The sequence below is a fragment of the Cetorhinus maximus genome, chromosome 10 (assembly GCF_964194155.1).
Source record: "Cetorhinus maximus chromosome 10, sCetMax3.hap1.1, whole genome shotgun sequence".
In the NCBI taxonomy this organism is placed as follows: domain Eukaryota; kingdom Metazoa; phylum Chordata; class Chondrichthyes; order Lamniformes; family Cetorhinidae; genus Cetorhinus; species Cetorhinus maximus.
In genome coordinates this window covers 2,780,740-2,801,553 of record NC_135888.1, presented here as the reverse complement: position 1 = coordinate 2,801,553, position 20,814 = coordinate 2,780,740, and the positions used below count along the sequence as shown (strand labels likewise).

Here is a 20,814-nt window from a genome sequence, read left to right as displayed (position 1 = left end):
AGTTGGTTGTCATGGTAATTTTTTTAATGAATGAAACCTTTAGACTGAGGAAACTACAAATAAGAAAAGGAAGATTTCTAGTTCGTACAAGTTCCACATATACCCAGTTACTGTTTTATCTAAGATACATCAGAATGATTGTGGCTAAACATTGTGCTACTGACTGCAATTTAAGAAGTGCATTTAAAAGGTTCATAGCCTGGTAAAGCACTTTGGGATGCCCTGAGATTGTAAAAAGCACTAAATAAATGAATTATTAACTGTCCTCTTTTTTTTTTAGAGGAAAGGGTACTCCTGTGTAACTGACTAGCACTGTCCTGGAACAAAAACAGAAACAAAAATAGCTGGTAAAACTCAGCAGGTCTGACAGCATCTGCGGAGAGGAGCACAGTTAACGTTTCGAGTCCATATCACTCTTCAACAGAACTAAAGAAAAATAGAAATGAGGTGAAATATAAGCTATAAAAACAAAAAACTACTGCGGATGCTGGAAATCCAAAACAAAAACAGAATTACCTGGAAAAACTCAGCAGGTCTGGCAACATCGGTGGAGAAGAAATCAGTCAACGTTTCGAGTCTTCATGACCCTTCAGCAGAAGGGTCATGAAGACTCGAAACGTTGACTGATTTCTTCTCCACCGATGCTGCCAGACCTGCTGAGTTTTTCCAGGTAATTCTGTTTTTGTTGTGAAATATAAGCTGTTTGAAGGGGGTAGGACAGGTGGAGCTGGATAGAGGGCCAGTGATAGGTGGAGACAAAGAAGAAATTGCCAAAGATGTCATAGACAAAAGGACAAAGGGGTGTTGACGGTGGTGATATTATCTAAAGGATGTGCTAATGGTGACATTAAGGGTAGCAAGCAGGACAAGCTAGTGGCAGATGGCCCTAGTGGGGGTGGGATGGGGGGAAGAGATTGAAATAGGCTAAAAGGTGGAGATAAAACAATGGATGGAAATAAATTAAAAATAATGATAGAAATTGGTGGGAAAAGAAAAATATATTTAAAAAATATATAAATTATTAGAAACAAGGGGGATCAGAAAGAGGGTGGGGATGGAGGAGACAGTTTATGATCTGAAGTTGTTGAAATCAATATTCAGCCCAGAAGGCTGTAAAGTGCCTAGTCGGAAGATGAGGTGCTGTTCCTCCAGTTTGCGTTGAGCTTCACTGGAACAATGCAGCAGGCCAAGGACAGACATGTGGGCATGAGAGCAGGGTGGAGTGTTGAAATGGCAAGCGACAGGGAGGTCTGGGTCATGCTTGCGGACAGACCGAAGGTGTTCTGCAAAGTGGTCACCCAGTTTGCGTTTGGTCTCTCCAATGTAGAGGAAACATTGTAGAGCATTGGGAGTAGCGAATGCAGTAGACTAAATTGAGGGAAGTGCAAGTGAAATGCTGCTTCACTTGAAAGGAGTGTTTGGGCTCTTGGACGGTGAGGAGAGGGGAAGTGAAGGGGCAGGTGTTGCATCTTCTGCGGTTGCATGGGAAGGTGCTGTGGGAGGGGGTTGAGGTGTAGGAGGTGATGGAGGAGTGGACCAGGGTGTCCCGGAGGGAATGATCCCTGCGGAATGCTGCTGGGGGGGGTGAAGGGAAGATGTGTTTGGTGGTGGCATCATGCTGGAGTTGGCGGAAATGGCGGAGGATGATCCTTTGGATGCGGAGGCTGGTGGGGTGATAAGTGAGGACAAGGGGGACCCTATCATGGTTCTGGGAGGGAGAGGAAGGTGTGAGGCCGGATGCGCGGGAGATGGGCCGGACACAGTTGAGGGCCCTGTCAACGACCCTGGGTGGAAAACCTCAGTTAAGGAAGAAGGAAGTCATGTCAGAGGAACTGTTTTTGAAAGTGGCATCATCAGAACAGATGCGACGGAGGTGAAGGAACTGAGAGAATGGAATGGAGTCCTTACAGGAAGCGGGGTGTGAGGAGCTGTAGCCGAGGTAGCTGTGGGAGTCGGTGGGCTTGTAATGGATATTGGAGGACAGTCTATCACCAGAAATTGAGACAGAGAGGTCAAGGAAGGGAAGGGAAGTGTCAGAGATGGACATGTGAAGATGATGGAGGGGTGGAAATTGGAAGCAAAATTAATACATTTTTCCAGGTCCCGACGAGAGCATGAAGCAGCAACGAAGTAATCATCGATGTACCGGAGAAAGAGTTGTGGGAGGGGGCCTGAGTAGGACTGGAACAAGGAATGTTCCACATACTCCATAAAGAGACAGGCATAGCTGGGGCCCATGCGGGTACCCATAGCCACACCTTTTATTTGGAAGAAGTGAGGTGAGTTTAAGGAGAAATTGTTCAGTGAGAGAACAAGTTTAGCCAGACGGAGGAGAGTGGTGGTTGATGGGGATTGTTCGGGCATCTGTTCAAGGAAGAAGCTAAGGGCCCTCAGACCATCCTGGTGGGGGGTGGCGGTGTAGAGGGATTGGACGTCCATGGTGAAGAGGAGACGGTTGGGGTCAGGGAACTGGAAATTGTTGATATGATGTAGGGTGTCAGAAGAATCACAGATGTAGGTGGGAAGGGACTGGACACAGGGAGAGAGAAGGGAGTCAAGATAGCAAGAAATTGAGTTCCGTGGGGCAGGAACAGGCTGACATGATCGGTCTGCCGGGACAGTCCTGTTTGTGGATTTTGGGTGGGAGGTAGAAGCGGGCTGTCCGAGGTTGGGAGACTATCAGGTTGGAAGCTGTGGAGGGAAGATCTCCAGAGGAGATGAGGTCAGCGACAGTCCTGGAAACAAAGGCTTGATGTTCAGTGGTGGGGTCATGGCCCATGGGGAGGTAGGAGGAAGTGTCTGCTAAATGGTGCTCAGCCTCTGCGAGGTAGAGGTCAGTGCACCAGCACTGTCCCGGGTCTGAAATGCTTATTTCTAACAGAAGCTCTCAAAGCACAAGAGTGTCCCATGACCTAATATAAAAATTCAACTAAAGCAAATACATGTAAAAACATTCTTTGTTCCTTGACACCTAAACAAATTTATGGAAAACATAACTTTTTTCTGAAGGACTGTTTTGGAATTTAACCCGATCTAACAATTCAATATGTGACAAGAGAAGAGATTCTCTGTGGGCGTACTGAGAATTGTGTCAGAATTGTTGATGTTAATCGGTTTACACTGAAGCCTCACCACAAATTGGAGACACTGAATAATTATTTCTTGCGTGAATCTCTGGCCTACCCCTCTCCTACCCAGGCTTCAAACTGCATCTTTTCCCTGTGGCCTATGTGACGTAATCGTTAATCATCACCAGATTAACAGGGGGTGGTCGTGTGGTTAAATTTCTTATGAAGTGTCATAAAAGCTTTCTCTATGTTAAAGGAGTAGCATAAGTGCAAGAGTTGTTGTTTTATTACCAATTCAGCATTGACTTTACTGTTGTAGGGTGGCCAAGTTGTACTGTTAATGATGGAGTTTATCTTCAAATCCTTCTTGGGTGGAAACATTAAGGGCAGAATTTTCCCCAGGTTGGGCGGGCAGGGTGGGAGCAGGTGGGAGCGGTCGTGAAGCTGATCACTGGCTGCGATCGGGGCCGGACCACGATTTTATGCTGACGGCCTAATTAAGGCCTACCCAGCGTGAAGCGCCTGCGGCAGCGCTGCCTGTGGTGGGGGAAGGAGGAGGAGCGCGAGCATGCAAGTTCACACACGTGCACTGGAAAAGCTTCCTGAGGCACAGCGCTGCCCCAGGGAGCTGAAGATATTAAAAAAATGAAAGATAAAGAATTATAAAATGGCAAAAAACACATCCCCTCATGTGATTCTGTCACATGAGCAGGGACATGTTCTTAATGAAATGTTAAAATGTTTATTTTATTTTTAATTACTGTTGGAAACCTCATTCCGCCCATGGATGAGGTTTCCTAAAAAGTGCAAAGGCCGCTTGGCCTTTTCGCCTGCCCCGCCCACCGTAAGGTTGGACGGACAGAGAAAAATTTAAAACAATGTAATTGTTAATGGCCTTAATAGCCCTTTTATTGTCGGTGGGTGCGCTGCTAATTCCTGCACATGCCCAACAACAGAAATATCACGCAAGTACGCGATGATGTCGGGGTGCTCGCCTGACGACATTGCGCGTCATTTTACGCTCAAGCTGGTCAGGTGCACATACGGCCGCTCAGTGAAAAATCCTGCCCTAAGTTAATTTCCAATATGCTCAGCAGCAACTACACGTGCTTTCAACCCCAACTCTATCTCTACACTCACTCCTGAGATAGCCCCATGCTACTCTCCAATTGGTTACTGCAGATCATGTGATCTTGCCTAACAAGTATTATTCTTAAAGGTACATTACACACTAAATAAAACAATAAATACCACATTCCTCCCACTGGACTGTATATATTATATTTACAAGTACATATTTTTCAAGACAATATAATATTTACACTGGGTAAGGAATTTACAAGTTCAGTCTTTCAGGTGGTTTCCTGGTACGTGTGGAATGTCGCAGCTCCACAACTTCAGATTCTTTGTCAGGAACCTCCTTTTCCAGAGTTGCCTGAACATCAGGTGCTTTGGTGAGCATTCGTACTTCTGTTTCCTCAACTCTTACAGGAACATCAGGCATGTCGGTCCTGGGCTGAGTATCCTCAACAGGAAACACAGACCCGGTCATGATCACTGGTGAAACCACATCTTGGTGATTTATCTCTCTCTTCCTTAAATGTTCCACATGTTTACGGATAATCTGCCTCCCACCTCCATGTGGTAAGATAGAGGTCCAGTCACCACACTTATTTCACCCAGTAACCGCTTTGGTCCTTCCCCGAAGTTTTTCACGTATACTGGCTCTCCCATGGTAAATTTCATCTCGCAACTATGCCAGTCCTGTCTAGTTTTCTGGCTTCCCTGACTCCTTTCCACCTCCCTCTCTAAATTCGGCATTATTAAGCTCAATCTTGTCCTGAGATAGCGTTTCAAAAATAACTCCACAGGTGTGACACCTGTTGCTGTGTAAGGGGTAGTCCTGTCATGAAAAAGGAAGTGTGCTGGCTTGGTTGCTAAGGAATCACCAGTTAGCTTTTTCATGCTGCCTTGAACATTTGAATTGGCCTTTAGGTCAGACCATTTGAGGAAGGGTGGTAATGGTGCAGTTTTCACATGAGTGACACCATTGAGGCTGATAAACCGTTGAAACTCAGCACTAGTAAATGCCGTGCTGTTATCGGAAATTACTACTTCTGGTAGTCCGTGAATGACAAAACTCTGACGTAGTTTCTCAATTGTAGCGGCCAACGTTGGTTACTTTACCTCCTATACGCCCAACCATTTTGAATGGACATTGACAACGAGCAGAAACATTGTTCCCGGGAAAGGTCCAACGTAGTCAATGTGTAACCGCACCCAGGGTCTACCTGGCCACTCCCATGGGTGTAACGGAGCTGTCATTGGCAACTTTTGCAGTTGCTGACATTGCACACAGTGCTTTACTAAACTCTCTATTTCACTATCCATCCCAGGCCACCATAGATAGCTGCGTGCTATGGTCTTCGTTCGGGAAATTCCTGAATGGGCACTGTGTAGTTCAATTAAAAATGGCTCCCTTCCCTTTAGAGGGACTATCATTTGTGCACCCCACAATAAGATGCCATCCTGACTGGTTATTTCATGTCTTCTGTTGAAGTACGGTTTCATTTCATCAGATATGGGCTCCTGTGACCAACCATGTAGCACTTGTTCTTGTACTTGAGATAGGACTGGGTCCCCGGCTTGTCCAGTCTCTGATCTGTCGAGCACATACTGGCGAGGAATGTAAGTAATTTAACAGTAAAGCAAGCTCCTGTGGAACTGGGACGTGCTCATCATTTTCTTGTAAAGGTAAACAACTAAGGCCATCGGCGTTTGCGATTTGACTGTCGGGCCTATGTACGAAAGTGTATCCGTATGCTGCCAGAATTAAACCCTATTAGTATTTCTGTATCTTCTTTCTATTGCAGACTTTAATCTCAGTCTTCCTTTTGACTTCAGCGTTGGCCAGACTTCTCTCAGATGCAAGCTCAACTTGTCTGATCTCAGTGGCTGACTCTCCCAAAATTTCATTATCTGTCTGCTTCTTGGAAAATCCCGTGACTTTTGCTTCCAAAGCCTCTTTGGCTTCATTTAGCTGATTCTTCAACCCTTCCATCTCTTTTTTGTATTTGTTTGCTGCCTCCTGGAAAATTGAACATTATTGTGTCTATTCTGCCAGCTGACTCTTCAGTTTGTTCAGAGAGGTGCTGAATTCTTTCTGCTTCCCTTCATACTTCTCCAGAGGTACAAACTTTGACCTGAGGGAATCTTGTCGTGTGTGAAGGTCTTTCAACAGGTTTTCTTTTTCCCTTGAATGTTGTTCACCTCGTCTCGAACTCTGGCATCAACCAGGGTCTCAGACTTTGAGTTCCTTCTGCTGTTCTTCCAGGTTTTGGCTTAAGACAGCCTGCATTTCTTCAGGTTGTTGAGTCCTTACACACTCCTTTTTCAAAACAGGGAAACTTCCAGCTTCCTTTTGAAATCCCAGTGGCCAATCAAGGTTGATTTCCCTTAGCCAATTTTGCCCTAGAAGGTTTGGTTCTCTGCCTCTCAATACCAACACTGGTAGCCTTGCCGATTGGCTTCCATAATGGACAGTTACTCTGCTTATGCCTTTTACTTGAATGTCTTCACCCGTATATGTTTTTAGCTTGGCGGCTGTTTCTTCTAAACTTAATTGATGTTCACCATTATTCAAATATCCGAAGGTATTCCCCAATTACTGTAATGGAAGCTCCCGTGTCCATTTCCATTCTAACAGGTTTGCCATTTACTTTCACTGTGACAAATATTGGTTCTGTCTTTCCAACTTTCAGATTAAATAATGAGTAAATGTCGGAATTTGTTGTTTCAGGCTCTTTTACGCTGTAGATTTCATTGGGCTTCTCCTTTTGTTTTGTTCAAACCACGTTTAGCAATGACTGGATTATAGGAATTTCTAACTACAGAAGTTTTAACTTCAGATCCTCTGTTCAGATGCAGATGTTTTTCTCTCTCTCTCTAATATTTAGAAGTCCTATCTTTCGCAACCTGCTTCTTCGCTAACTGACCTTTCAGCATTCCTGCCAAGCCAGTCATTCCAATCTACCCAACAGAAGCTCACCACTCTTCAGTTAGATCATTTTCATGCCACATTAGCAATTGTATAAGTGTAATACGGTGTGAAATTTTTAAATACACAACTGGCAAATCCCGTTGGATCTTTGCTGATTCTGCAAAACGTCGCCATAATGACAAGAATCGTAGAATCATTGAATCTTGTACAGGAGGAAGCCATTCAGCCCATTGTGTCTGTGCTGGTTCTTTGAGAGAACTGTCTGATTTAGGTCCACAGCCCATCTTATTTCCCATAACGCTGCAAACGACTTCTCATCAAGTACAAGTCCAATGGTCTTTTGCAATTTATATGGTATCTGATTCCACCACTCTTTCTAGTAGTTTGTTCCAAATCATAACAAACCTCTTTTGGCGATTGCTTTAAATCTATATCATCCCTGGTTACTGATTCACTTTCCAGGGGCACCGGTTTCCTCCTTCTTCTTGCTCTCTGAAACCCCCTCATAATTTTGAACGTCTTTTTTCGGCCCCACAAGCCCTTTCTCTATATTAAATGCTTAATTATATTCAGGAGGTGGGCATTTATTGGTGATTCACTTCTGCTCCTTTATATAGGAGGCTGAAACTGTGGTTATATTTAGAGGTGCATGTTTGTAATGTGTGTCTCTGTAAATAAATCTATGTAAAGTGTAGGAAGATTATGCTCCCATTCTATCCTTCGTCACCTAGCTTTCTGGATTAGAATCAAATTCTTCAAATTCTTATCAAATTCTTCAAATTCAAGTCATTTTGATCTGATACACTTGCAGCTTATGCACAATCTCACATCATGACAGGATAACTCTGTCACTACTGCAAAGTCACTTGAAGATACCTGGGCCAGTGGGTGCCCAGATATCCCTGTGTTCATTAGCCTTAGCAAAATAGTAGAATTGAATAATATGAATCTCAGGAGAATGTGCTAACAGACAAGGAATGCAAAATTTAAATCTTTAAGTGGCTGTTTTTAGGGTGTAGTAAGTGACCTTACAGGTCTAAAATGGCATCGGTAGTACATGTGCATTCTTCAGGTATGAGTCACACTGGATACCATACCGGTGAGGACATTAGCATGCACACACTGAGCATCACCAGAAATATGCAGAGTAGACTGATTAAATCAGCTAAGGGATTGCAGAGATGAGATCACATTGCAGTGAGATGTAGATAGAGTGTATAGTTAGGAATTTGGTTCACATGGGAAACTCTGGTAAGTTTTTTCTCAAGTTTACATTTAGATTAAGAGTCAGGTCCGGAAATAGAACTTTCAACCTTCAAGTGAATAAATAGCCTTGTTAAACGGGGACCGGCCTGGCAGTGGCAGTTATCTGTCATTCAGCTGAAAGTAGTTGGTTTAAAAGGCATTAATCACTGACACAGGAAGCTAACTAGCTCCTGACTCCTCAGAGACTCTATATAAGCAGATTGTTTTTTCAAACCCCATAGAGTAAGAGGTCAAATGGAGAGGAGACTATGCTGGAGTGAGATATAGGCAGAATGTACAGTTGGGAATTTGATTCCCTTGGTAAGCTCTGGGCAGAGAGGGAAACTCCTTTTTCAGACTCCAGTAATTAGTGAATTTTCTTCCTTTGTCTCCAAGCCAGGAGAGTGCAACTTTCTATTAATTTAGCTGTGTAAATTATTAACCAATTGACTAATGAAATAAATAATAATGGAAAGGCTGGTGATGTGCTGTGACTACAGCATGTGGGAATCTATGGAATGTACTACAATCCCAGACAACTGTATCTGCAGTAAGTGCCTGTAGCTTGTGCAGCTTCAGCTTAGAGTTGCTGAGCTGGACACTGAGTTGTGGACATTGTGGGGCATCAGGGAGGGGGAGAATTACCTAGACACTTTCTCCAGGAGGCAGCCATACCTCTTAGGTCAGGCCGAACTTTAGAGTTGGACAATGGTCAGGGACAGGAGAGTGTGACTGCAAGTCAGATGGGTATGGGCAATCAGCATGTAGTGATGGAGGAGCCTCAGTCCCTGACTTTGTCCAACAGGTTTCAGGTGCTTGCTACCTGCATGGATGAGGAGATGGATTACAAGGTGGATGAGTGGATTGGCCAAGGCACCATGGTGAAGGATGGCATTCAAGTGGGAGAAATGAAGAGGAATGTGGTAGTAATAGGACACAGTTTAGTCAGGGGGATAGATACTGTTCTCTGCAGCCATGACTGGGAGATCCAAAGGTTGTGTTGTCTGCCTGGTGCCAGCTGGAGAAGATCTTGGAGTGGGAGGGGGAGGATCCATTTGTTGTGGTCCATGTGGAAGCCAACAACATAGATAGAAGCAGGGATAAAGTTCTGCTAGGAGAATTTGAGGAGTTACGGTCCAAATTAAAATGTAGAACATCAAAGATAATCATCTTTGGATTGTTACCTGAGCCACATGCCAATTGACATAGGGTCAAGCAGGTTAGGGAGTTAAATGTGTGGCTCCAGGAGTGGTGTGGGAGAAGGGGTTTCAATCCATGGGGCACTGGCATCTGAACTCAGGGAAGAGTGAGCTATTCCATTGGGATGGGCTCCCCTTGAACCGGCTGGGATCAGTGTTCTGCCCAATAGTATAACTAGGAAAGTGGACAGGGCTTTAAACTAACATGGTGGGGAGCCGGGCCTGAGGGATGGTAGGGGGTATGGGTAAAGACAAACAGAGTGAGACAAGAGAGGACAGAGTTTAACAAAAATTGTACATCAGTGAATAAGGTCACTGCAAGGAATAGAAATAAAAACATGAAATTACAGAAGCATGGTTACAAAGGGATCAAGGTTGGGAAATTTGTGAGAAAGAATCTGGCCTCAGAACGCTGTGAGGTTGAATGAGTATGGGTGGAAATTAGGAATAGCAAGAGTCAGAAAATACAGGTAGGAGTGGTTTACAGGCCCCTAACAGCAGTCATACCATTGGACAGAGCATTAAACAAGAAATTATTGGAGCTTGTGACAAAGGCAATGCAATCATTGTGGGGACATTAATTTTTATATAGACTGGGACAATCAAATTGGCAAGTGTGGTCTCGGAGATAAGTTTCTGAAAAGTTTTTATGACCATTTCTTGGAACAATACATTGTGGAACTGACTAGGGATAAAATTACCCTATGTTAGTACGATGTAATGAAGGATGATCAATTAGTAATGTCATAGTAAAAGATGAAAAATAGTGATCACATGTTGAGTTTCAAAGTGCTTTGTTTTCTCCCAAGTGAATGGCCATCTTTGCTGCAACTCCATGTTTGTACCCCTCAAATCAAACTCCAGTCACAACACTGAAAAAAACCCTAGTTACAAATGACATCCTATGGGGCGGTAACCATGGTAAACTAACCCTATTCATCCTTCTGGACCTACATCAACCTTTCACATGATTCACCACAGCACCCTCCAGTGGCCCTTTTCCATTGTCCAGCTGAGTGGGACTGCCCTTGTCTGGTACCATTATGTATTCAGTCATAACCAGAGAATCTTCAACAATGGCTTCTCTTCCTGCCCCCAAATGTCATCTCTGGTGTCTCCCAAGGATCCCTCCTATTTCTCAACTACAGGCTGCTGCTGCTGCTTGGTGATATCATCTGAAACCACAATGTCAGTTTTCACATGTACATTAACATCACCCGGCTCCACCTCTCTTGATCCCCTCCCACCTCTGTGTTGTCACATCTGATGGACAAGGGGAAATTTTCTCCAATTAAACGTTGGAAACACAAAAGTATAGTTCTGCCGGAAACTGTTTCCCAGCCATCCCCTTCCCTGGCCACTGTCTCAAGCGGAACCAAGCTGTTCACAACCTTGGCATCCTGCCTGACCTGGAGCTGAATTTCTGACTCCACAGCATCTGCATCACCAAGGCTGCCTATTATACCACTGTAATATCACCTGTCTCTACCCTTGCCTCAACCCATTGGCTGCTGAAACCTTCACCATTGTTTTTGTTACCCCCCAGCCTCATTTTTTTCCCAATGTTCCCCATTGGGTCTCCCATCCACCCTACAGAAACTTTAGCCCTACGCAAAACGCTGATGCCTGAATCCTAACTAGCATCAAATCCCATCTACACAATGCACTGAATTTAAAATTCTCATCCTCATATTCAATGTTTCCACCTCTCCAGCCATACAACTTTCCAAAAGCTTTGTTCCTCCAATGCTGGCCTTTTGTACATCCCTGACTTCCTTGCCCCACCACTGGTAAATGTGCCTTCGGCTGTCCAGGCTGTTAGCTCTAGAATTCTTTCCCTAAACCTCTCCATCTCCTTCTCATACTTAGACATGCCTTCACACCCATTACTTTGACCAACCTTTTGTCATCTGTCCTGATGTCTCCTCCTTTGGCATTATGTCAGTTTTTGTTTGATTACATTCCTGTGAAGAACTTAAGAGACATCTTACTACATTAAGGGTGTTATATAAATTCAAGTTATTATAATTCATCAACCTTTGAGTTAAAGTCTTTATATTAGAAAATATGAAAGATTATTCTGGAATCTACATGTAATGGAGCCCTTGAATCAGGTGCTCATGGGAAGTCCTTCCTCAGGTTTGTTTATTAAATCTTGTTACTTAGACAGTTGTAAGTGTAATAACTGCACACAAATGCAACATGAGCATGAGTTTAAACATTTATTGGAGATAATGTCATTGGATACAATAGATAAAGTAGAAAGTTATAATAACCTTGTATAAATTATTTGAACAGTTCATTGCTGCAGATACCATTATACCCCAGTATCATTCCTTATAATATTTAATAAGACCATAGTTTGTACATTTGAGTGCTCATTTTGTTTGGATGTGTTTCTTCTCACTAAACTCTTCAACTTCACTTGATTCATCAACCACCTTGCCATCAACCAGTGTTGTTGTGATGACTTTGACAATTTTCCTTGTTGTGACTTCAGCTGTTAAGAAAAAAAAAGGAATATGTAATTAATGTTTAACTTTTAACTCAAAGTTATAATTGGCATGTTTGAGTAACATGATCGATTAGATCAGATAAGCAGTCATGGTGATGGATATGAGTTCAGGGTGATGTATTTTTATTCAGTCACAGGATGTGGGCATTACTGGAAAAACCTGTATTTATTGGCCATCCCTAAGTTTCTTTAATCAAATGACTTGCCAGGATTTCAGATGGTAGTTTAGAGCCAACCAAATTGCTGTGGGTCTGGAGTTACATGAGCCAGGCTGGACAAGGTAAGCAGATTTCGCTCCCTGAAAGAGTTAAGTGGAAATCAGATAGGTTTTCACATGGTCACTATAGGTAATACCAGCAGCTTCCCAGGTGGGATTTGAACTCAAGTGACAGAGCATTAGCCCAGATGTTTGAATTACTCACCTAGTAACATAACCACTATGCTACCATTCCTTTGCTGAAAGATGGATCTGGGTGTCATTGCCATTTGTATGAAAGCTGACCCCACAGTGCCAGCAAAGGGCAGTGTATAGATAAGGAAAAGAAGAATGAGGATGGAACTTTGGGGCACATGTCAGGTGACCATTTGGGGCAGAAGGAATAGTCAATGTAGGAAAATATTCTGACTAAGTTGGGACGAATATAGAAGTGAAATCAAATGTGTAGTGCCATGAAGTGGATCACAGCAAGATGGTGGAGTAGGTGATGATGTTGAACGATGCAAAGAAGTTGAGGAGGAGAGAATGCATCATATTGGAAGGCATAAGTCAGTAATGATTTTGACTTGGGTGAATTGGATTTTGGGGTTAGAAGATATTCAAAGACATTGGAGTGGAAAAAGTGGTTAAAAGATAGAGCAATAATTGGTGAGATTGGAGTTGATTGAGAATAGGCTTTGAAAATGACTAATGTAGGAAGTCTGAAGCCTGGACAATGTCAGTGAGCACTAGGCCAGGTGATGCTGTGTGGATAGAGTTTGGTATTAGAGGTGGTTAAAGGGATGAGTCTGATGAAGGTGAGGGATAGGTTGGTGAAGAGGCTACAAATGTTATGAAGATGGTGGCTGCAATTTCTTTGACAAGAGTTATTAAAATCCACCCGTTAATGCAAATCAATTTACTAAGTGTTAGAATTTATTGGTGGATCTCTGCATACCATGTATTTCAGCACGATAATAGAACAGTTAATTATCAAAATATTTAGCTTAAGAGACTTATTTTGGTCTTTATAATTCAGTGTTCAAATGCAGGACAAATCTGTTTGAGCTCATATGTGCCCTTCTCTGTAAAGGACTTTTAAGGAGAGTTTGGTGTATGGATGAGGATATGCGTTCATGGTGGGACTCTGATTAATTAAAACTATTCCAATACATTAAAGTTAGACCTCAGTAATTTTTCTTTTATGGTTATTATTCACTAATGTATTTTTTTTTTAAAAAGAGCAATGTTACCTGGGTAATAAAGTGAAATTGAATTGATCTGATAGTTCAGCAAACTCACAATAAATTGTGCCAGAAATTCAGTTGGACTAAGTTGTGATTTACAAATCATTTTTATAGCTGACAGAAGCACAAATGAAGGTGGTACTTCTGGCTGCTGTCAGTTCCTTCATGCAACGATCCACTTCATCGCAATGATTTTTCTTTCAGAGAACAGATGCGTCATCTGTTTCTAAAACAGCATCAATCTAACACTGTTGAAATTGTCAGCATATCCACCCTAACATTTTGAATTATTACTATTTTTAATGGCATGGTGGAACACCAGAACATGTTGCTATAGAACGCTGGCATCATGTCTACAATCTCCTGACCTGATTTTGATTGTGCCGCATCAGGACATGTTCAGTGCACAGAGTGAATGGGAACCTGAAGGGGTAGTTGTCACTGTGCCACTCTCAGGAGTTGCACACTTTAGCAAAGCTGGCCGTTATAGTGTGGGACTTGGAGACCAGGGGGAAAAACAAAGAGTCATGTGAGAAATAAGGTTAAGTACTCTCACCTTTAAAATAATTTGAAATGTGGTGTTTATATATTATTTGCAAATGTCAGTTATAAAAAAGATCTTATGCTAAACTTGCACTATCTGCAGGAATACTCACAAGGAGGAGTGGGTGGACATGGAGGACATGTGCTATAATGAAAAGAACAGTTGTTAGCCACAAATTGACATGCGGAGCAGTTAGTTTAGGATGGTAACAGCAAACATCATACAGAAGCTCAGATGACAATCTTACTAAATTATGATTACTCTAAATTAAAACAAGTAAATTCCAAATCGGATTTGTGTGTTGTGCTTTCTGGCTACCTGTCTTTGCCTCCTGCCTACCTATCTTTTCACAGCTTCAATATGGGACATCACCTTCACATCGTGTTGTGGAATGATATACACAAGACAGATAGGGCCCCGAGTTTGTCTGATTGAAAGACAGCACCTCTCACAATGGAACACTCCCTCAGTGCTACATAATGTGCTCAGCCTCTGGAGAGGAGCTTGAACCCAAAACCTTCTGACGTGAAGGATAGAGAGCTGCCAGTGTGAGCAAAAAAAAAACAAAGGCCTAGTTTGACTGAAATTTCACAAGGGCTCCCCAATCTCCCTCTATAGTTTGGACAAAACCCTTGGAGAAACCTCACAAATGGCCATTTACATCATTTCTCCCGGAGTTTTTGTTGAATTTAAAAAAATATATTCATTCACGGGATGTGGACTTTGCTGGCTAGGCCAGCACCTGTAGCCCATCCCTAATTACCCTCGAAGGTGGTGCTGAGCTGTCTCCTTGAACCGTGGCAGTCCACGGTGGGAGGTTACAGATCGCCTCTCCTCAATGTAAAAAGAAATGGTGAATAAATTTAGGACAGATTGATTTATTTAAGCACACACCTTTTGAACCGTTTCCAGAACTTTTTGCTCCCAAGTAAAGTCTTTGTTTGGAAACAAATTTTAATCCTTTCTCTCCCCCCTCCCCCACAACAAAGTATTTCAACAAAGCATTGCCACAAATGTTCCTTAACACTATTTACTGCATAATATTGAAGGTACCTAATTTCCCCATTTAGCAAGCGCCGGTACTCTGCCACCTCTGCTTCCAGAGTTAGTTTGGTTTTCAGAAGAGTTTCATATCTTTCCTTGTGCTGCAACATTTCATTACGTATGTTGATCAAATCGCCTTCCAATTTGGAGATGGTTATTTGCAGCTTACTGAACTCCATTTCGTGTCTTTGCTCAGTGTCTGACAATATATTTTCCAGCCCCATGTTCTGCATAGATAAAGTTACATGAGTAAACTCAAACTGTAGAAATTGGTTCTATGAGCATTCCCTTAATCTCTGAATTAATATGAACCTAATTTTAGGTAATGCTCAAGGAAAAATCTAGAAATAGTCATATTCAAACTTATGAAAGCTAAGCTCAATAGCAAGCTGTGAGATTCACTATCATGTTATCCTTATAACACTGCAAGATACTTTTTAGAATTCCAGCCAGTGTTTCTTTGTGTAAAATTTTTCATTTTAATAAATTTATTTTACACCTTTAAGCTTGCATTACTTTTTACATTACTACACCTCTGTCATGATTTTAATAGACAATGCAATTAAAGTGAGATCATCACTAATAAGCTGTGGGCAGGGTGAAGGGAATTTTAAACTTTTCAATATTCTAAACAATCTATTACATCAACTTTGAAAGATTGTCAATATACATAGGGAGAATTTGTACTTAATATCATTGCAGTACCACAATTCTGCGGCAACTAGGGTTTAAGGCAACAGATTTAAAATCAAGTTCTCTCTTTTGGTGGAACATCCCATTAACGCTAACAGGTGGGATTCCCAATTGCTCAAACAAGCTGCCAATTCCAGTCACACTGTTGACGTTAGGTGTCTGGAAGACCTGTTTTGTCCACCTTCCAAATGGAAGGCAGATGATATTGACAGTAAGATGCCAGAATATTAGAGTAGAACTTCATAAAAGGCTAAATCTGGATCAGTCTTCAAGCGATTCCATATAGATGCTGCTTCTTCAGATTCCTCTAATTATTTTTCACCATATTACATTTTACTGTTCCTCTGTTATTCAGTTTACAGAATCCACCACTTTGATCTTGTGCTAACTCATTCTGGTTTCGGGGTTACCAATATCTACATTTGAGAAAACATTAATACCTGTCTCCTAATGATGTCCAGCTCCATCTCCAGTGTTTGGACTGCTTGTCGTTTACTACTGAGTTCTTCCTTGGCTATGTCAAGTTCTTTATTAGTGTGATTTACATCAGTGGTGATGATTTCCAACTGCATTAATAAAAAATATAAAGTGCTATAAATTCTGATATACCAGACATACTATAACTAGGAATCCATGCAGAAATACATATGGAAAACTCCAGGTACACAAAAATTCTGAAAAATGGCTATTTACATGTGCTAATTATACCCACAAACAAATCCACAATTCATACAGTGATCAATGTTGTTGATGCAGTGCCATATTCAATCAGGCTAGTGGAAGCATTTAACAATTCACAATACATCACAATTTATCCCAAACCTATAATTGTGATTTGTTTGGTTTATATGTAGCAAGTTTTATTCACCACCCCTATGGATGGATCTGCAATTTCCAAACTGGGGGTTAAAACCAATTTAACCTGTCATGCCTGTGATAAACTGTAAATGCTTGCATTTATCTTCAGAAATTAGGGAAATATGGATACATGGAGGTATTGTGTGGAAAAGACTTAAAGCTAAAAGATGTTGGTTGCAAAATTTGCAACCGTCTTTGAGAAAGTTTACCTTGCTTTTGTACCAGAGTTCTGCATCCATCTTGTTTTTTTGTATCATGTCCTCGTATTCTTTCCTGATCTCCACCAAAAGCTTTGTAAGATCGGGTTGATCCACGCAGTCCATCTCCACGGTGACTTGATTATTGCTAATCTGTGATCTGAGGGTATTCACTTCCTATCAAACAATGACAATGTGATTCTAATATTTCGATTGCCACAAAACAGGTAATCCTCATCATTCAGTGCTTCTCTCCTGCAATTCACCATCATTCATAGGAATCATTCCCTACCTTCCAGTATTTACAGATATTCCTAAACAAAAACAGAATTACCTGGAAAAACTCAGCAAGTCTGGCAGCATCGGTGGAGAAGAAAAGAGTCGACGTTTCGAGTCCACACGACCCTTCAACAGAACCGATATTACAGATATTCCTGTTTGCTCATTTAGGAGGATTTTACCTCAACTGCACAAGACAATGGACAATGTGGGGGCAAGTATATAAATGCAAGAAAGACACAAACAAAACTAGTAAGGGATTCAGAAGATATGTCTTTACTTAGAGAATGGCTAGAATGTGGAGCATGCTACCACTTGTGGTTTTTTGAGGTGATTAATATGGGTGCATTTAGGGGAAAGCATGCGAAGGAGAAAGGTACAGGTGGCTATGCGGATAGGGTTAGATGAACCAGGTGGGTGGGAGGATGTTATTTCGGAGCATAAACCGATCCAGAACAGCTGAGCCATGGGGGCTTATTTCTGTGCTGTTCATTCTATGGTTTTCACTGAAAAATGCAACGGGATTCGATCCTGGGGGGAGCGGAGGGGAGGGGGGGAGTTGGTCGGAATTTCATGTAATTTAGATTCAGCTTATTGGACTCGGACACGAAGTGCAGCCCATTCATGTTGGCAACGCCTGTGACCAGTAGGAAGCGCTGGCGGGGCCAGATCCCTCTGCTCTCACCTCCTGGTGATTCTTTTTCAGGAAGAGGAGTTCCTCAGTCAGCAGCTCCCCCTCGCTCCTCAGGGTCATCGCGTTGTGGTCGTATTCCTCCTTGACGCGTCTCAGACGGTCGATATCGCTCTCCACGCTCTGCCGAACCAAAGCTTCAGACTCCAACCTGAAATCAGAGCCAGACAGATCAGCCTCCTCACAAATTAAAGCACAGGCTGTCGTATCTTAACCCCCAGTGCGGCATTTATCTATTAATATGTCAGGTGGACAAATCACGCCAGAAAACGGAATGATTAAAATGTAGAGGCAAGTAAAGGTTTTTTAGTACAAACTTCATTCTAAAGTCCTCGGCACTCAGTCTCGAGTTGTCCATTTGGAGCATAATTGCGGCATTGTTCATTATGAGATCCTGGATCTAAAGGGCACAAAATCCGTGTAAATTCCATATATGTTCCCTTAAAAAAAAAACAACTTTATTTATGAATCGATGACTATTTATTGGCCAGTGTTGTACTGCATCCCGCCCCGTGCGGACCCGAACCTGCTCATCCTGACCACCTGAGCCAGTGTGGACCCTGGGGCTGACCCCCCGCCTTACCGAGATAGCCGCTGTTTGCAGGCAGCTCGCTTCCCGCATTGAAACAGGAGCAACAGAACAATCCCCATCCCGTTACTGGGAAATTATTTAGGGACCGACAGCAGGTCTGATTCTCCCCTCATCATGACTTTTTTTATTTTATTTTCCAAACTTCTCCCCCACCCCCACCCCACCCTTGGCAAAACAAACAACACCGAATGAACTTAAAACCCCCTCTGCGGTTTGCCTCAATGGTGAAAGCTGATTAAATTCTCCCGGTGAACATGTTCGCCTATTTGATAAAGAAGGAATAGCAACTTCGAGGCGAGTCCAGAGTTTAACAAGGGAGATAACCATGGTCCAATACAACACCCAGAGAGGTGTCAGCTGTGGCTCAGTTCATAGCACCCTCGCCTTTGAATCTGTGGGTTCATGTCCCACTCCCGGAAACCAAGAACTGTGATTGTACTCGAAAGAGTTACAATCTGTGACTGTTAATAACTCAGAAGAGTTACACCCAGCTACCAAATATTCATCCCCACCAGTCATCGATTTTAATTTAACCGTGAAGCTAACGCAGTATTTCAATTGGGCAGTTTAAGAAAAGATTAAATTGTGTTTTGTGAACTTTTTCTTGTTAGAAATGATTAGAACCAAAGTTACACGGCACAGGTCAAAGTGATTCTGTCTGGTTCAGTTGGTGCTGAATTTTAAAAAGAATAACTCGGATAGTAAGCGAAAGCTCTCCCACTGGGAGAGTCACACTGTTACCTGCTTATTGAGGGCATGTGCCTGTGCTAACATGGGCTTAATGTCTCGATCAACCGGTCTCCTCTCCTCCAGCAAGGCTTTGATCTTGAGCTCCAGGTCACGGTTGCTGGTCTCCAGCGAGCGGACCTTCTCCAGGTAGAGGGCCAGCCGGGAGTTCAGACCTTGCATGGTCTCCTTCTCGTCCCCGGAGCCGCTCATCGCCCCGCCGCCGCCCAGCAAAGTGCCGGCGCCCCCCAGGAGGGCGGCGGACCTCTTGCTGGAGGGGCCCTGGCCCCAGGAGCTGCTCTGGACCGACCTGCTGGAGAAGCTGGGCACCTGGGCTCGGCTGGAGGTCCTCCGCTGGGACGCGCTGCTGGTGAAGCTGGGCATGGTTGCGATGGGTGGATGGGATGGGTATCCCGCGGCAAGTGGACTGCGAGATGAAGCCTAATATACAGAGAGAGAGGGAGAGAGGGGAGGGCGAGTGTGAATAGCCACACCCAGCTGGTAGCTGCACCCTCAGCCTCGGGTACTCTGAGATCAAGGGTGTGCTCTAAATAAATACCTATTATCACATACCCTGGGTGGTTGGCGTCCACGTTATTGTGCAAGGGTCAACTTTAGTGACAGTTTCACGAAAAGAATTGGCCAACATCACCTTCCTGTATTCACTTCTCTCAATTTTTTGCACTCTTTCTAATGTTTGCGGGGCTATTAAAAACAGCGACGATTAACCCCGGATAATATTTAAACTGCTCTTTTAAATTAATGCAGCAAAAAGATGTATCATTGTTACCGAAACCGGACGGACGAGCGAGCGGACCGTCACTGTCAAGGAGGCGCCTCGTTAAAACAACGTGGCCCTTTCACCAAAGGTCCCAGTGGCGAGGATGCCACAGTAAGAGTTAAAAACCAAACCCTGCATTACCTGGGAAGCGGAACCCAGAGACCCTGTGGTTAAAGGTTGATGTCATTCCACTAATTCTTCTTGTGGCGAAGCGGGTGTGACTAGTTTGGAATCAAATATATATATATATATATATGAGACCAGGTGCTTAATGTCCTGGCAGAGGTTATCGAGCATCGTTCAACAGGGGAAGGTTTTCACTGTGTGAGCACCACAAGCGCCAAATCACACGCTCTCTATTGGGGTTTGATTGATTTTGCCGCTGAAATGCTGAACTAGCCGCAATCGTGTCCTTTAAGTGGAAATATCCTTCAATCAGATGCGGTAACTTTTGATATTTAATTGTTTTCTTTGATCCTGGTGAATTAACGAGGCAGCTTAAACAGACAAAATAGGCTGTAGCTTTGGATTGGAGTTCATATCCATACAGTGAAAGGTGCTTTATATCAGGAATGCAGTTCCTTCTGTGATTTATCGGCCAAGTTGATCGAAGCTGTTCATCATGACCTGGCGAGTGACATTAAAGTAGGTTACAATAGTTAAAACGGCGCCATGTACTAGCAGAGGATTCCTACTAATCCCATCCTGGTGTTCAACCAACCACTCAAGCTTTGCTGTTGCAATTGATATGGTCTTTTGGATTTTGCTGCTAACTCACTGTCACCCATCCAACAATTCTGTGTATCCCTGTTAGTATCATGTCTCTGTTATATTGTACATAGTGCCATTGTGAGGGGACTAAGACCTTACCTTGTATAATTTCTTATAAAATAGATATAGATATCCTCATGGCGACTTCTAAAATTTTAAGAACTGGAT

The 20,814-nt window shown here is 42.9% G+C and overlaps 1 protein-coding gene and 1 long non-coding RNA gene across 2 annotated transcripts in view; one reads left to right on the top strand and one right to left on the bottom strand.

Moving 5' to 3' along the window:
- LOC144685408 (uncharacterized) overlaps positions 1-20,814 on the top strand; it is a 1,061,419-nt gene that overhangs the window by 570,134 nt on the left and 470,471 nt on the right. The window lies entirely within an intron of this gene.
- On the bottom strand, positions 11,724-19,511 carry LOC144685399 (keratin, type I cytoskeletal 18). The gene is made up of 8 exons (XM_078549819.1): positions 19,110-19,511; positions 18,094-18,176; positions 17,771-17,927; positions 16,819-16,983; positions 16,192-16,317; positions 15,068-15,285; positions 14,127-14,158; positions 11,724-12,012 (listed from the first exon to the last, which is right to left on the bottom strand). The coding sequence occupies exons 1-8, from the start codon at positions 19,476-19,478 to the stop codon at positions 11,891-11,893; spliced, it is 1,272 nt and encodes a 423-aa protein (XP_078405945.1). The 5' UTR covers positions 19,479-19,511; the 3' UTR covers positions 11,724-11,890.

Excerpts from the sequence above, each read along its gene's own strand:
- LOC144685399 (XM_078549819.1), bottom strand. The coding sequence starts at position 19,478 with ATGCCCAGCTTCACCAGCAGCGCGTCCCAGCGGAGGACCTCCAGCCGA. Across the intron at positions 16,984-17,770 it reads TGAAAAAGAATCACCAGGAG|GAAGTGAATACCCTCAGATC; the intron begins GTGAGAGCAGAG and ends ATTGTTTGATAG. Across the intron at positions 12,013-14,126 it reads ATGTCCACCCACTCCTCCTT|CTGAAGTCACAACAAGGAAA; the intron begins GTGAGTATTCCT and ends TTTTCTTAACAG.